The sequence below is a fragment of the Dacryopinax primogenitus genome (genome assembly GCF_000292625.1).
Source record: "Dacryopinax primogenitus strain DJM-731 SS1 chromosome Unknown DACRYscaffold_12, whole genome shotgun sequence".
Classification (NCBI taxonomy): Eukaryota; Fungi; Basidiomycota; class Dacrymycetes; order Dacrymycetales; family Dacrymycetaceae; genus Dacryopinax; species Dacryopinax primogenitus.
The window spans coordinates 382,524-397,922 of NW_024467209.1; the positions used below are offsets into that span (position 1 = coordinate 382,524).

At 51.4% G+C, this 15,399-nt stretch overlaps 7 protein-coding genes across 7 annotated transcripts; 3 read left to right on the forward strand and 4 right to left on the reverse strand.

The window, feature by feature from the left end:
• Positions 1-915: 915 nt before the first annotated feature.
• DACRYDRAFT_108685 (uncharacterized protein) lies at positions 916-2,075 on the forward strand (the record flags this gene model as incomplete). Its single annotated transcript, XM_040768707.1, has 4 exons — positions 916-1,336; positions 1,419-1,564; positions 1,620-1,715; positions 1,767-2,075. 4 exons carry the CDS (start codon positions 916-918, stop codon positions 2,073-2,075), a joined length of 972 nt encoding a protein of 323 aa, XP_040627518.1.
• Positions 2,076-3,082: 1,007 nt separating this feature from the next.
• DACRYDRAFT_80841 (uncharacterized protein) lies at positions 3,083-3,744 on the forward strand (the record flags this gene model as incomplete). The annotated part of the gene is made up of 3 exons (XM_040776478.1): positions 3,083-3,317; positions 3,375-3,505; positions 3,639-3,744. The coding sequence occupies exons 1-3, from the start codon at positions 3,144-3,146 to the stop codon at positions 3,742-3,744; spliced, it is 411 nt and encodes a 136-aa protein (XP_040627519.1). The 5' UTR covers positions 3,083-3,143.
• Positions 3,745-4,002: 258 nt separating this feature from the next.
• Positions 4,003-5,109, reverse strand: DACRYDRAFT_23037 (uncharacterized protein). Its single transcript, XM_040773064.1, has 3 exons — positions 4,829-5,109; positions 4,617-4,778; positions 4,003-4,567 (listed from the first exon to the last, which is right to left on the reverse strand). Exons 1-3 carry the CDS (start codon positions 4,899-4,901, stop codon positions 4,221-4,223), a joined length of 582 nt encoding a protein of 193 aa, XP_040627520.1. The 5' UTR covers positions 4,902-5,109; the 3' UTR covers positions 4,003-4,220.
• A 657-nt stretch (positions 5,110-5,766) lies between these two features.
• DACRYDRAFT_16607 (uncharacterized protein) lies at positions 5,767-8,306 on the reverse strand (the record flags this gene model as incomplete). Its single annotated transcript, XM_040771209.1, has 3 exons — positions 5,767-6,072; positions 6,348-6,970; positions 7,028-8,306. 3 exons carry the CDS (start codon positions 8,304-8,306, stop codon positions 5,767-5,769), a joined length of 2,208 nt encoding a protein of 735 aa, XP_040627521.1.
• Positions 8,307-8,753: 447 nt separating this feature from the next.
• On the reverse strand, positions 8,754-11,555 carry DACRYDRAFT_23038 (heat shock protein 70). The gene is made up of 5 exons (XM_040773065.1): positions 11,023-11,555; positions 10,847-10,967; positions 10,675-10,794; positions 9,266-10,622; positions 8,754-9,214 (listed from the first exon to the last, which is right to left on the reverse strand). Exons 1-5 carry the CDS (start codon positions 11,180-11,182, stop codon positions 8,957-8,959), a joined length of 2,016 nt encoding a protein of 671 aa, XP_040627522.1. The 5' UTR covers positions 11,183-11,555; the 3' UTR covers positions 8,754-8,956.
• Positions 11,556-13,063: 1,508 nt separating this feature from the next.
• DACRYDRAFT_108690 (uncharacterized protein) lies at positions 13,064-13,271 on the forward strand (the record flags this gene model as incomplete). The annotated part of the gene is made up of 2 exons (XM_040768708.1): positions 13,064-13,186; positions 13,236-13,271. 2 exons carry the CDS (start codon positions 13,064-13,066, stop codon positions 13,269-13,271), a joined length of 159 nt encoding a protein of 52 aa, XP_040627523.1.
• Positions 13,272-13,584: 313 nt separating this feature from the next.
• On the reverse strand, positions 13,585-15,356 carry DACRYDRAFT_80848 (DUF89-domain-containing protein; the record flags this gene model as incomplete). Its single annotated transcript, XM_040776479.1, has 6 exons — positions 13,585-13,819; positions 13,872-14,225; positions 14,278-14,348; positions 14,398-14,580; positions 14,627-14,975; positions 15,046-15,356. 6 exons carry the CDS (start codon positions 15,354-15,356, stop codon positions 13,585-13,587), a joined length of 1,503 nt encoding a protein of 500 aa, XP_040627524.1.
• Between the last annotated feature and the right edge of the window lie 43 nt (positions 15,357-15,399).

The following is a 15,399-nucleotide window of genomic DNA, read 5'->3' on the forward strand; positions in this document are numbered from 1 at the left end:
CTCCTCCTCCTCCTCTCCTCCTCCTCCTCTCCTCCTCCTCCTCTCCTCCTCCTCCTCTCCTCCTCCTCCTTCTCCTCCTCCTCCTTCTCCTCCTCCTCCTTCTCCTCCTCCTCCTCCTCCTCCTCCTCCTCCTCCTCCTCCTCCTCCTCCTCTTCCTTCTCCTCCTCCTCCTCCTGCTGCTGCTGCTGCTGCAGCTCTGGCTCTGGCTCCAGCTCTGGCTCCTCCTGCCCCAATCTGGGTTCTTCTGCTGGCAGAGACATCTGGGACCTGACCCTTTCTCTTTCACTGCCAAACAGCTCATTCCATAGATCCTTCAGATCCTCCACAGGTGGTATTTGGCGCCCCAGTTGAGTCATCTCTTCCTTTGATTGTTCCTTCCGGGTGATGATGACCTTCTTTAGGGCTAGTGCTTTGGCCAACTGATGATGCTGCCATCTCTGGGTGCAGGACAACATTTTGCCACAGGGAGAGCAAGGACCTTTTCAATGTTTCTGATGGACCTCTGCCTTTGCCTTTACCATGGTGAGAGGTAAACAAAATGACAGGCCCTACTCTCTGGGACCAAAAAAAGTCAGTGATCCATTAATTTGGAATTTCCATATTGGGTTTATTTTTGCCCTCATTTGTGGTAACCATCTCTTGGCATGTAACATGATCTGTGTTTGTGACTGATTTTGCTATCACAGCTTTCTGCTTGAGGGGTATATAATGGGACTGACTCCCTCCCGTCCCTTTCTCCGTATCCTATGTCCAGGATCTCAGACCTCACCAACACCCCTTCCCTCAGCATCTTCCTCAAACAGGGCCCCTCACCTGAGAGCTCTGACACCCCCCCCCAGCAACTCCCTCTTCCTCAACTTCTTCAACAGCTGCTTTCCACCACTGTGCTCCCACCCCTTCCACACCTCTCCAAGGATGGCTGGTATGCATCATATGCGCAACTGCAATGAGTCCGATGCCATGATTATGGATGTTCCACTCCCAACAAACACTTTGTCAAAGAAGAAAGTCGGCACCAAGGGGAAGGGGAACAAGGAGAACCTGCCCACCCTGTTTTGCAATGCCACCTCTGTTGTGCTTGCACTCTCCACTGAGGATGACCTTGATGAAGACCCTGTTGAAACCCTGGTAGAGCCTGAGAAGCATGCCCTGTCGGTATCTGATATCAAAGAAGATGAGCCCCTGCCCAAGCACACCAAGAAGCAGCCTCTCAAGCAGCTTGACAATGGCCTTGACATGCAGAAGTTCCTCTCCAAGAAGAAGTCAAAGAAGGAGGAACTTATTGAGGTGAATGCAAGGATTGTAGAGCTTGGGGCAATCATTATGTCTATGAAAGGTATGTCTTGAACACTGCACACATACATACATATCTGACATTATTGAAGCAGATAAGAAGAAACTTTGAAAGGCACTCATAGCCAAGCTGGCAAAGCACAGGGCACCTCTGCCTCTGAAGGTCATTGCTAAGCCCTTGGGGCAACCTGGTCATAAGGGGCCAGGTGGATATTGCCTGCAGGAAGAGATGGGGCTCTCTGGGAACAAGAGCAAGTACAATTCTATTCAGGTAAGCTACTCTTACCTGCTATTATAGCTACCTACTAACCCAAGCTCTTCTACAGCAACAAGTCCAACAGATCAGCAACAAGTACAATGTCTGTGGAGACAAAACCATCACCAAACTCCACCCAGAGGTCATGGCAAAGATATACAAGGAAGTGAGTACTGTCCTCCATGCTAAATGACAACATGTATTTACCTTGAAGTAGGCTCAACACAAGATTCTGTACCTGGCACGGTTTGAGAATGATTGGGCCACTAGGGCCATTGTCAAGTCATACACAAGGAATGCCAAGCAATTCTTGGTCTTGAAAAAAGCTTATGATGAACATTGCCTGCCTGGGTCAGGAACCCTGGGCCCAGCTGTAGCCCCTCAGCCTTCAGTGAGAAGTATTCTGTCCAATAAAGCAATGGAGCAAGCTGCAGTACAGCCTGACAATGACAATGATGTCAACAGTGACAAGGAGCTTGCAGATCTTTTGGCTGAAAGTGGATCTGACAATGAGGATTCTGATTAAGTAAGTACCTGATTGTAGATTTGCATCATGTACATATTAACATGATTTTCAGTCTCTTGTAAGATATTTCAAGCCTGCTTGGCCTGGCTTTTGTTGTCATGGGGACTAGATACCACTGCTTTATACATGCTTCAAGCACCACATTCCAGCTCTTGTATGATTTTCAGTGAAGAATGACATTTGATTGTTTTTGGTAAGGAATTACATGTGGGTACTGTGACAGTTTGGTTCAGGGCTTGTAAATAAGTTAATAAAATAGATACAGTTTTCAGCTCCACACAAGGTAATTCACTGCCCTAGGTCATGATTGGCATGACCCAGGGGACTCCTGAAGGGACTTAACTTCAGTGCCAATGCACAGTGCAGTGTGTGGGCACTGGAAGGACTGAGGACCCTAGTTCTCTTCCACCTATCCAAGTCAGTCCACAGTCTGACCCAGCCTGCTTCATTCCCACTTCCTTGTTTCCATCATAGTGCAAATACATCCATATTGCCAACATTTGACAAAGAAACAGGCAATGTTTGAAGGTGCAGCAGCAACACATTTCAGATTTTCTAGATGGTGACCCCATGCAACTGGACACTTGGCAAAAGTTTCTTCTCACAAAATGGCAAATGCAACAGAGGAACTGTCAGCTGCCACAGCATAATGGGTGGGGGGTGAGAATGCTGTGGATAAGTTGATCAAAGGATCTGGAAGGGGGCTGCATACTACTTGGCTCTTTTTGAGTAACCTAGTGCACCAGTTTGAGGTCAGCATGTGTCAAAGAATGCAATATATTTTTACACAGAGAAGACAGCAGCAAGATAGGATAGTAAGCCAGAGAACATTAAATCATGGTAAGATGCATATAACATCATCAGAATTTGTAGTAGTGACCAGCAAGAATATGTTTGAGTGACAGCCTTGCCCTGAAGAACAGGGCTCCGCGGAAGCAAACACCCAATCCGTCTCTTCCCGTTGACCAAACTGTTCCGTCATAGAATCGGCGTTGTATCCCTCTTCGCCGCCTCCCTCACACGAATTCCCCTCATCTCACTAGACGAGCACAAGAAACGACGACTAAGATGACAATTCTCTCCTTACTGTCGTCCTTCGTCAACACGGCGTACAACGAGGCGCAGGAGGCGCCTGAACCGGCCGCTGCCGAGGAGCACAAGGAGGAGGAAACCGCTGAGGCAGGTGGTGAAGTAGAGGAGGCCGCTGAGGAAGAAGAGGCCGAAGAGGAAGAGCCGGAGGATGTTCGTCTTGCCACCGGCACATTATTTCCCTGTCAATTTGCTCATGACGCAATGCAGCCTATGCCTGCTATCCGTGAGGAGTGCGCAAATACTAAGCACTGTCTGCCGGCCAAACGCGAGTTTGAGCACTGCGAGAAGAAGGTCAACGAGGGCTCCGCCAGGCCGCACGAGGACTGCGTTGAGGAATTGTGAGTATCCTCCCTCTGATATGTCCGACTCTGCTGACCGGATTCCCAGATGTACGTCTCTTTTCGTTTGCTTTCTTGTCTAGGAACTCATCAATCTACGCACTTTCCTTTACCTATATGTTCCACAGTCCAGTACGTTCCCTTTTTGTACTTGTCCGATTCAAACTAATATCGAATACAGCCTGATGCACTGCGTCGACAATTGCTCCGCCCCGAAGCTTTTTTCTAAGCTGCGGTGAGTCGACGCCAACCTTCCTCGCCTCGACCGTCGCATCCTTCCTTCTGGGATCCCCCCGAGTCGGGAAGCGAGATGCATAAACTTAGCACAAAATTGGGCTGTTTGTTCTGCCGTATCGCTAATGTGAAATATATCTCCCTGATCGACATGCTCTAACCTGTGGGATGTTCATATATATACCCATCGTCTGGAAGCTTCGTGCATATATGCTTGTCATATCAGTCAGCTATTTCCGTGGCAATGTGAAAACGAGGCGAACTTGAGTGGGCGGCCGCTCTGGCGCGTGAGTGATATTAAAGACTAAACTGGACAGAACACGAACGGTGATGCTTGAGATCGACGCGAGTATCACAAAAGAGAGAGCATAGGTAAGAAGACTAGTCCGTAGCGTGCACTGTCCTTGCTACATCCACATCCGACGTGAAATACACAAACATAGCCTATATGTGCTGTCACAAGCACCCCGAGCTCGAGGGTCTATGATACCAGCTCAGTAGCGACGAGCACACTCAAACCTGCGACGCCGAGTCCGACCCAACCGGGGGTAAGCCCTGCAAACGTGGTTGTGAGCATTCTCCGGGCATCATTCGTCGCGGCAGCGAAAGTAGTGCCCCATCCGGAGGTGGGATTCGGCCCCCCCGCAATCGTAGCTGTAGGCTTGGTCGGGTCTGTCACAGGGGTCGTGCCGTTCGAGTTCTGGATTGAGAAGCGTTGAGACGTCGACCAAGAGATGCCAGGTCGAGCGTCCACGAACATGAGGAAGTAATCGTCTCCGTTAGGTACATCATCGAGCTCGATGTTCAGACCGTTCAGAACGATAGGCACTGTAAAACCAGCATTAGTTTGAGGGTAACGAGGGGTGAGAGCACGCACCGTTACGGGCGACGAACAATAACCCATCCGTAGATAACCGCGCAAGCTCCACGTCGAAAATTCCATTCGGCAACTCGTCAACAGCTGCTGTCCACTGTACTAGGTTCGTCGCGTTATTAGTCCACACTGAGCCCTTGGTTGGGGAGGTGATGAGGAAGTATGCTGAAATGAGGTGAGCAAAGTCATTCGCAAAGCCTGCGAAAAGAGCGTACTGGGAATGTTCTGCGCAAGCGTAAGGGGGAACAGAACGAATGGAATAAGGGGAAGGGAGCATGATGGCCGCATTGTGATTGTAGAGGGGTATGTAGGCCAGAGGTCGTCGACAGTTGCTAAGAAGAGGCTGAACAGTTGTTTTTTCTTTGCGGTTGTGTAACTCTCTTCAACAACAGAATGACAGACAGTAAAGACAGCGACAGTTGGGCGTAATGACGAGGATTGACGAATTGGGTGGGTGGGAAGAATCTGCAGAGATAGATGTAGTAGAGCAGCAGCAGAGGTCGAGGAGGAGAGATGAGCAGGCAGCAGGATGGACAGTGCAATCAACAGACAAAGGGACGGCAGTCAATTCTGCCTCCGTACGGAACTATTCTCCCTGAGCGGCACATCGGCGGAAACAAATAAGCTCCGCCGTGGCAGGGGATTGGTCAATCTGGTGCGCCCAAAACTTATGTTCAGCCCCTAATTTTCTCCTCGACAACACCTCACGCCACGATTGCGCTGGCATGTTTTGACTGCTTCTCTAGAAGAAATTTCAGAATTAACATCGCCTGTATCTGTGGACATATCACTTTCAACAACAAGTGTAGCTCCGAGACACTTTACACTGGCGCGGAGACTCTGTGGACGATAAACCATGTTCGGATCGGTACTCCCCTCGAAAAGACACGGATGTTCACTCAATATAAGGATATGGTGGAGCTCATGCGAACTGAATAATTCCAAATTCTCTTTCATTGCCCTGAGCTGCTGAGTACGAACGAAGACAGATACTCTAACACACGAGACATAACTGTGTATTTCTGTTGTCCGTCTGCATGCCCATCCAAGAGTCTCAGTCGAGGTCAAGTTCGAGGTCGGTCATGTCATCATGAGAGCGCTGGATCACCCAGTCTTTCGGTTTCTTTACGTGTTCGATCTTGTCCCCACAGTTCTAATACTTCGGATTGCAAGGCTTCTCGAGCTCATAGTCCTCGTCATCGAGAGAGCACTCGATCACCCAGTCTTTCGGTCTCTTCACGTGTCCGACCTTGTCTCCGCAGTTCTGATACTTCGGATTGCATGGCTTCTCGCGCTTTATGCGCCTCTCGATCCTATGCTCCTCTTCGTCGAACGAGCGACCCTCAAGCCCATCGAGGCTAGGGTTCCCAAGAGACATGGCACTGCCAACAGTGGTAATAGCGATTAAGGCGACAGTCGTGTAAGTGTTGAACAACATCGTGATCGAAAAGAGGTGATGCTATGTAACGATTTCGAAGTTAGGGAAAGTGGTTCGGGCAATGATGCTGATGGCGAAAGACGTGCTCTCGATAGCCTTGGGCACCTGCGAGTATGTTGAATACACTTCTCGTCAGCTTGGTGACCACATCGTCCATTGAGACGACACAGCCCGGGCGGCAAAGATCAGAACGAGTGGACCCTTTCACTATGCTGTGGGAATGCAACATGTATTAATGTAAGGATGCGGGCCGAACACAACTTCAACATGAAATCTACAATAAGATACGCACTAACAGTAATATGATCGCTGATTCCGAACAAAGCCTCCAGTCCATTCAACATTGATTTTGCCTGTGAGAGCTTTTCTGGGACCCCCACGACACTCCAGAATGGGTCATCAGGCAGCCTGGCCATGCGCGACAACAGGGAAAGCTGCTCGAGGTCAATAGCCCAGCGATTAATAGTTGGCAGCAGCACTCGGAAGTTCTCGTGCACGTGTTGCGGCCACTGGCTACCCTCGGACTGCATCAGATCCTCGAGGAAGGCTTTCTTCTGTCTGGCAATTTGCGCCCACATGTCTTGACCACCACGCCGAAACTCCTTGAAAAAATCTGATCCATGGAAGTGCTTTCTTGTCATTGCGCTTACGAGGACCCAGAACAGCGATTCTTTGTCGTCGATCGGTTCGTGGTTGCTGTCATGAGATTGAAGTAGTCGAACAGACATATATGCCGGTGTTCCTGTTCGGTGCCGGGCAGTGGCTCCCATTGGCTCCCCAGCTTCGTTCACTTCAGCGGCTAAATCCCAATCAAGCAGCACGCCTCTCGCTCTTTTCTCTTCATCCCGATACCAACCAATGTTGTTGAAGGTTATATCCTGATGCAAGAAGTGGGCCTTATTGAAAGAATGGGTGTGACCTGATGATCTCACGTCAGTATCTCAGTTCAATGAGCGAGGTGCAGCATGGGACTCACAACGCCCGATGTCTTTGATAATAGATAACAGATCGTCCGCGGAGGTAACCTCAGAAAGTGTATGGTATCGCTTCATGACGAACACTCTCATCTCGCGCACGTCAGGTTCGACCTTGGGTTTGGACTTGGAGCGGCGAACAAGTTCAAGGAAATCGGGCATTTCAATAGTACTGTGGGCGAACACTTGTGGGACCATGTCCATTATGTCGTCATGCTGTCGGAGCAGAGTGATAAATTCGACCTCCGATTTCCTAGTCTTTGGAGGGAAGCAGACCTTGACAACGGCTCCAAAAACGTCGTCGTCGGCAACGGAAAGATCGTCATTGGTGGCCCCTCCTGATAGGCTAGTGGGCGTAATGGGTAGAGCGGGTGTGATGGCACTCCCATCCGGTAACTTCTTCCGCTTGCGGGGTAATGGTGCATCTGCTGGCTGACTTCTTGCACGCTTCGTGGCTGTTGGCTGGAGCTTGGATCGATCTGAAAGACTGCTGGGGGAGGGTCGGCTTGAATTGGGCGAAGAAGGGGTTGTAGCTGTAGGGAGAGGCGTGTGCTTAGAAACGGTTCCACTTTTACGGCCGCGCCTGTGATTTTTCCCTTTTTCCCATTTGCATTCAATAAAGGCCAGGGCGTGAACAGCCTCGAGGATCAGCCCTACTTCGTCGCTCGGCGTGCTGTTGTGTTTGAGGCTGGGGTGGGGAGGGGCAACGTTGCCGGAAGGGAAAGTCGCTTGCTTCTTCAAGAAAGCATCGTACACCGCCTTTGCGGCAAGAGTAACATCGGGCTTTCGATCTCCCATTCCATGAGCGAGTGTGATATTGTCCTGGCCAATGGCCAAGAATCGATTGTCGCCTTCCACGTCCAGGCGCTCGATAATACCATCAACCAGGTCGCAGAACGGCACGTATGCATCGGGCTCGAGTGCTTGCGTGAGATACTTCTCTTCCAGTTGTTTGAGCTTCTCATCTGCCAAGAACTTCTGTGCGAGATCCCGCGCTGACTCCTGGAGTCCTCGCAGTTGCGCATCGGTGAGGCCAAAGATGGATTTCAGGATGTCTTCGAGGGAGCAATCGCGATACAACGCGTGGGCTAACTCGTCGCGGACGACGCCGTCCACTGTCATATGCGTGTGCTTCGTGGTAACTAACCCACTATTCGATGATCTCATAGGCGTACTGGAGATCTGGGGAGCAGCGAGAGCCGAGATAGTGGGAGCAGAGAGATGTGCGGATGCGTGACTGATGGTGGCGACACTAGATCTCACGGTCGATGGTGATGCCATGGCGAGTCAAACGTTTGAGTGCAGAGTGCAGTAAGGGGACGGCCAAGGCTTATTTCCCACCGAGAAGTCCAATGCAGAAAGAGTTAAGTGTAGGACAGCTTAGGAGATAGGACGTGCCCAATACGAAGGAGGGAGGACTGACGAAAATGGGAACGACTTGAATTAGGGTTTGGACTCCCACGTGACTCGAAATGCGAATCTGGCGGGCTTCGTGGGGGTCCAGAGTCCACCGTGCCATAAGAATCGACATAAGGCAATTATAGTTGAGGTAACGATGTCAAGGCCAATGCAACTGCAACTGTCATTGAATGCAAAACATTTAGTGCAGTACTAGTATCAACTGTCTTCTGCTACACTCTCTCACACATCCTGATTTTCAGTGCCCTCATGTCTTCTCTTAGTGAGCCCCTTGATCCCCTTGCATCGCATGATAATGGTGCTGTGCCGTTGAAGACTAGAAGATGAATATTGCTTCTATCGACTACAAAGCGCGGGGTAGGCAGAGTCGGGCAATTATGCTGTTAAATACATATTTAACTCAACGCTGAGCTTTTTCCGCACTCTTATCCCTCTCCGCCAGATCCAGTGATCCACCACCGCGCTCCAAGTCATCGTATCCCAACACGAGGGGATACAAAAATTGCCGCTGCTTAGAGCTCATCATGAGAAGAGAAGGGCTCCTGGGCACCGTCACTGCCGCTCTGGTAGAGTTTCGCGACGATCGGGTCGAGTTCGGAGCGGATCTCCTGCAGCTTTTCCTCGAGCTCGTCGATTGTCGCCGAACTCGAGTTCTCCTCCAGCCACTGTGTCGCATCCCTCAAGGCAGCGGTCATCGTCTTCGTATCGGCGTCGTTGAGTTTGCCACCAAGACCCTCCTGGTCACCGAGTTGAGACTGCATGCTCCAAACCTGCAACACATGAGCTTTTGTTCATGGTGCATAATTGTGAGGAAAACGTACAGTGTTCTGGAGCTGGTTGAGCGCATCAACACGCTTCCTGAGGGTCTCATCCTCAGAGGCGAAGTCCTCCGCCTCGCGGATCATGCGGTCGATCTCCTCTTGGCTGAGGCGACCCTTCTCGTTAGTAATGGTGATGGACTCGCTCTTGCCAGTGCCCTTGTCGGCAGCAGCAACCTTGAGGATACCGTTGGCGTCGATCTCGAATGTGACTTCGATCTGTGGAACACCACGGGGAGCGGTGGGAATACCGGAAAGTTCGAACTTGCCAAGGAGGTTGTTGTCCTTTGTCATGGCACGCTCACCTTCGTAGACCTGGATAAGAACAGTGGTCTGGCCATCGGCAGCAGTCGAGAATATCTGGCTCTTCTTGGTCGGGACGACGGTGTTGCGAGGGATGAGCTTGGTGAAAACACCGCCAGTGGTCTCGATACCGAGGGTCAACGGGCAGACATCGATCAGGACGATGTCCTCAGTACCCTCCTCGCCGGAAAGGATACCACCTTGAATGGCGGCACCGTAGGCAACGGCTTCATCGGGGTTGATTCCCTTGGACGGCTCTCTACCACCGAAGTACTCCTTCAGGAGCTGCTGGACCTTGGGAATACGGGTGGAACCACCGACAAGGACAACATCATCGATATCCTCCTTCTTGACGTTGGCATCCTTGAGCACCTGCTCGACGGGCTTCATCGTCTTCCTGAAGAGGTCCATGTTGAGTTCCTCGAACTTGGCACGGGTGAGAGTCTCGGAGAAGTCCTCGCCTTCGTCGAACGATTCGATTTCAATTTTAGTTGACATTTGGTTGGACAGAGTACGCTTGGCCTTCTCGACCTCACGTTTCATCTTGCCCATGGCACGCAGGTTCTGGGTGACGTCGCGCCCAGTGTTCTTCTTGTGCAACTTGACGAAATGCTCGATAATCCTGTTGTCGAAGTCCTCACCACCAAGATGGGTGTCACCAGCAGTAGCCAGCACCTCGAACACACCCTCATCAATAGAGAGCAGGGAAACATCGAAGGTGCCTCCACCGAGATCGTAGACGATGATCTGACGTTCGCCGCCCCTCTTGTCAAGCCCGTAGGCGATGGCGGCCGCAGTCGGCTCGTTGACGATACGGAGGACGGTCAAACCAGCGATCGTGCCGGCATCCTTGGTAGCCTGTCGCTGAGCATCGTTGAAGTATGCGGGAACCGTAACAACGGCATGGGTGACCTTCTTGCCGAGGTAAGCCTCAGCAGTCTCCTTCATCTTGCCCAAGACCATAGCAGAGATTTCCTCGGGAGTGAACTCGCGCAGCTCGGTCTTATGTTGGACCTGAATGACAGGCTTTCCACCCTTGTTCGTAATATCGAATGGCCTGTTTATGCGTCAGTTGGACTCTGGTTTAATTGCCAAATCTGTGAATTTACCAGTGCTTCATATCCTTCTGAACCTCGGGATCATCAAATCTACGGCCAATTAACCGCTTTGCGTCGAAAACGGTGTTCTTGGGGTTGGTGTGGAATGCATTCTTAGCGGCATCACCGACACTACGGATTATTAGGGCCCGGTTCAGGTAAGCATTGTATTCGGATGACTCACAGTCGCTCCTCGTCACTAAAGCTGACCCACGAAGGCGTTATACGGTGACCCTGATCGTTGGCAATGATTTCTACACGACCTCCCCGCTGAACACCGACACAAGAGTAGGTTGTACCGAGATCTGCAAGCCAAATGTTAGGTATATGCACCTCAGTAGCAGACAGAAGACAGCATACCAATGCCGATGACAGTGCCGTAGTTCTTGTCATCATCCTGCGCTGCGGCCGAAGGGGGGCAAAAGAACAGGATGGCGAGAACGACCAGCGCAATGAGAGTGAAGTAGGACGCGACCGAGCGCGTTGTTCGCGGAGAGCGAGCGGGTCTCCGAACGGCCATTTTTGCTGAGTGTGTGTGTAGTTCGCTCACAGATGAACGACGATACTAACAGGGGGAGAAAGAGATCGTAAGAGGAGAAAGTGCAGGAGGTGGACGTTGGTTGTGTCGACTTGTTTAATACGCAGGGCCTTGTCACCGCTTTTTTGCTTCTGAGAGACGTGGCGTCCGCGCCTTTGACGACGTGGAAGGGGGGAAATACACCGAACACGTTACACGCGCCAAATATTTTGCCTCCGTGGCACACGAGCGCACAGACCTCCCGTTCTGCGCCCGTCGTATAAGAGACGCGTCGTGATGCTTGAACAGTTTTTCTTTCGATTCTTCCACAATCAATGCGCCTATGAGGATAACTCGGTGCAGCGTCACGAGCAACAGCCTGCAAAGGTTGAAGTACTGAAGACGCTTGCTCGGCACACCTACCTTGTTACATACAAAGGAGCAGGCATTTTGCATCTGATGGCGTCTCACCTTTATTTCGTGGAAGAATCACCCCGATCATCCTCTGTTTGACTTCGCCCCAAGTTGATGTGGAACGCCTTTCCTCCTAGTCCTGTATCACGTATTCCGGATGTCGTTTCAATATTAGATGTGGTCCTAAGCTCGCATGTTGTGATCTTCTCAATGTAAGACTTGACGTGGAGAATGCGGGAGTATGACCAGGAGGGTTTGACTGGGTGACCTTCGTTCAGTTGAGCTATGCCTTTGCCTCCCCGTGCAGCAGCCTACGAAGTACCTAGCAAGCCTAGGACTACAGAGGAGCCAACAGCAGTGTCCCTGCGAGAACCCCCCGGTCAAAATTGATTCGTTTGGCCGAATTGTGGGACAGCTTCAAGCCTACGCCCAAAACATCTTCCACGCAGAACTAGTGACTCAGCTGGATCAGCTTCAAGCGGTCTTAGGGCACATGTGTGCCTGAAGTCTACAACGAGTCCATTCAGATTGCTTGCGCCGTGTATGGAGGTTCCTGAGCCGAGTCGAGTTAAGGACAAGGTATGACGGGAAGGGCACTCAGAAAGCACCCTAATTACACTGTCGCGGATGTCGTGCCTGACCAGATTCAATGGTACAAGGATTGCAAAGCAGACACCACAGAACGGTGGCTGTCATACTTCATTGATGATGATAGGAGCCGCGATGAGAGTCGACTGAATCTTGTCGCCTGAAGGGCATTTGACCCCGTCCGGCGCGGGAGTAATTGCATCCGTTATTGGTCCGGAGTTTCTCTAGCTCCTCCGTGGTCATTAATGCTCTCCCTGATTCCCTCAAGTACCCTTAGCTTGCTTAGCAACCACATTCAAATCTGTTAAGAAATCATTAGGATCTGCGGGTCAGAGGGTCTCAGGGCACTAGCTGCCATCGTATCAGTGCTCTCAGCCGGTCGTTGTCCACCGATGCGCATTGTCACAATGTAGAACCTTGCTCAACATTCCAGAAAAGCCTCCGTACATTGCGCATATCTCAATGGTGCATCAATAATGGTTTCTGAGCTGTCCTTGGTCACTGGTGCATCTGCCCTTGCCTCTTGTGGTCCACTATGATACCCTGCCTCTGGATCTCCCCACACCAGCCCATGATCAGGCAGCATTCCAATGCTCCTGGACCTCGGTGGCTGGTTCTCAGACATGTTTCCTTTCCTGGCATATCCTGCCGCTGCACGAAGCCGACTGGGCAGAAAATCGTTGAATCTAGTTTCTGACCGGAGCATGGAGAGATGGCACATGTCCTGAGGCATGTAGCCACCGCATAAATAGCCAGACTATCTGCCTGTTTTGCGACACAAGCAGCCCCGCTCCCAGCCAAGCAACACACGCTTCAGCCCAAACACACCCCAAGTCTTCATTCGCATCTGCCCGCAATCAACTCGCAGCCCCAGAAAACAAAATGCGCACATTCACACTATCGTTCCTCCTCTTCGCCGTCCTCGCCATCGCCGCGCCCCTGGCTGAGCCGCAACCTGTCGCTGAGGCAGAAGTTGACGCCCGTGGTCCTCCGAACGCGAACGCTGTATGTGAATCTATCCTCGGAACAGAAGTAGAACTGACGCGTAAAACAGTGGTGCGGTAATCGCGCTTGTGCAGCGTACGCGTGAGCCCGACTCTGGCAGCCGGCAGTTTCATTTCTCTTTTCGTTCTGTTCGTTCTCTCCTGTCTTTGTGGAGGCTCATTTTCGTTCTTGATATGCGTTCGGTCTGGCGGATTTGACATTGAAAGAAGAGATATGTATAGCAAGACCATGCGAGACTTGCAGGTCAGCCGGACGCTCCATGTATCATTATGTGGCTACATTGAATATCGAATGTTTCGAATGTACATAACCGGTGACACAGGCGCTGCCTGTCTTTCTATCCATACATCACTTGATTGGGCCATTCGTATGCATCCGGCTACCAAGAGACAGCGACATCAATGTGCGACCGTGCCTCCGGGGCAAAAACAGATCAAGCCATATTTCCCGCTCCACCTCCAGTCCTTATCCTTCTGGTCTAGCTCCTGCGCAAAGCCTTCTCTCAGACCAACGATGACATCCGCCTTGTTTGTTCGCAGTGCGAGGAGAGGGAATCGGCCTGCGAGGGTACCAATAGCTTGGTCGAACTGGGTGTGTGGGGGCCAGCGGACGTCCGCTGTGAGTTTGCGGAAACTGGACAGGATCGTTAGAATACACTATTCAGGAGAACTCATGCGTGACGTACTTGAGGTCACCTTTGAACACTACCAGCCCACTCCCTCTGAGCGCCTCGAGCGCCCTGATCCCGTCCTCATTCTCATCCATCAACCCATACACTCCCGGCCCTACCCACCAGTCCACTCCATTCTCCTGTACGACTTCACCCATATGCTCGCCCTCTGCTTGCCCCGGTGGGGAGGAAAGCCGAAAGACTCCGCAGTCGACGTATGACTGCCAACGGGTGGCGAGGGAGGTAACGTATTGCTCATGGGAGGGAGAAGGGGCCTGGCCGAAGTAGTGGGGCGTCGTCATCGCCGAGAGGAGAGAGAAGAAATCAGCGGGCATCACGTCGGACACGAACCACGGGATGGTCTTGGGACTGTAGGCAAGGGTGAGTATAACATTGTCGAAGAGACCAAAGAGTTACCCACTGGAAGACGACTTCGGAGAAGAAGGGTGTGTGGGTCACCAAGAAGTCCGCGAGGACCATATCTGTAAAGAGCTACACCTCTCGTGAACTCTAATTCAATACAATTATACCGGCAACGCACCTCGAGCCCAGAATTATCTAACACAATATCCAATCTGGCGTTCTTGATCTGTCGTACATGTGTCCACAGTGCGTCGGTATCATTCCGCAGAATAAGATCGGATCGTGCAGAGTTCGCAGCTGCGCCTACTTGTTGTAACTGTGCCAAATGGTCCACATCCAGAGACGTTAGCAAGGAAAGGTCCTGCAGACCCGTGAGCTCGGTTTGCCGTTGAATACCTCACACGCACCACCGTATTTCCCCATAGGCACATCTGAATCATATCGCTAAACAGCACCTCCAATGCCTGCTCATTGATGTCAAGGTCCTCCTTCTCCGTATCCAGTTTGTGCATCATCTCAGCAAGATCATAAACCCCCTTTCCCATCTCCTTAAACGCGCGCTCCTTCTGCCCACGGAACGGGTCAAACGCTTTCCAGTGCTTGGAGAATGCGAAGGTGGTACGCAGGTGGCGGTAGAGGTAGCATTCGGCGTATAACCAGGGAGCGGTGAACCACATGTTTTGTTGCTGCAGCTCTAGGAAGGAGAGCATGCTGTTGTACAGCTCGATGTTGGCCCCGCCGTCGTCTTCTATCGGTCTATTCACATACAAGTGCACTTTGTTGAGTAACTCAACGGGGCACATCACACAAAACAAAAGGCACACACTCCATGATGGCATTCCTGCTGATGTTATATTTGAGCTTCCCCACTTTCCTGATCAGCTCCTTCCCCTCTTCCTCCGCTTCTGGCGTGGCATATGTCCCTGAGTCGCAGGCGCGATATATTGCATCAATGACTTGGGTGAGTATTACTGGCCAGCGTTTGCTGACGGTCTCGTAGGCAAAGCTCGCACGATCGCGTGGCGAGCAAGGCGGGTAGTGCGGGTATTCAGGTGAATATTGCAGCTGTTCAGACTCTCGAGGCTCAGCCTGCGGGGTAGCCTGGGTAGGCGGGGCACCGTCGTTCTCGTTGGACATGTTGGTAGGTAATTGTTGAGAGACTCTGGTTGCAAGTAGTTGC

What these genes read in the sequence shown, in the direction of transcription:
- DACRYDRAFT_23037 (XM_040773064.1), bottom strand. Translation starts at nt 4,901, where the DNA reads ATGCGGCCATCATGCTCCCTTCCCCTTATTCCATTCGTTCTGTTCCCC. An exon ending in GCTTGCGCAGAACATTCCCA is followed by an intron (nt 4,779 to 4,828) that starts GTACGCTCTTTT and finishes ACCTCATTTCAG; the next exon opens with CATACTTCCTCATCACCTCC. An exon ending in ATTGTTCGTCGCCCGTAACG is followed by an intron (nt 4,568 to 4,616) that starts GTGCGTGCTCTC and finishes CTGGTTTTACAG; the next exon opens with TGCCTATCGTTCTGAACGGT.
- DACRYDRAFT_23038 (XM_040773065.1), bottom strand. Translation starts at nt 11,182, where the DNA reads ATGGCCGTTCGGAGACCCGCTCGCTCTCCGCGAACAACGCGCTCGGTC. An exon ending in TTTAGTGACGAGGAGCGACT is followed by an intron (nt 10,795 to 10,846) that starts GTGAGTCATCCG and finishes AATAATCCGTAG; the next exon opens with TGTCGGTGATGCCGCTAAGA. An exon ending in CAGAAGGATATGAAGCACTG is followed by an intron (nt 10,623 to 10,674) that starts GTAAATTCACAG and finishes ACGCATAAACAG; the next exon opens with GCCATTCGATATTACGAACA.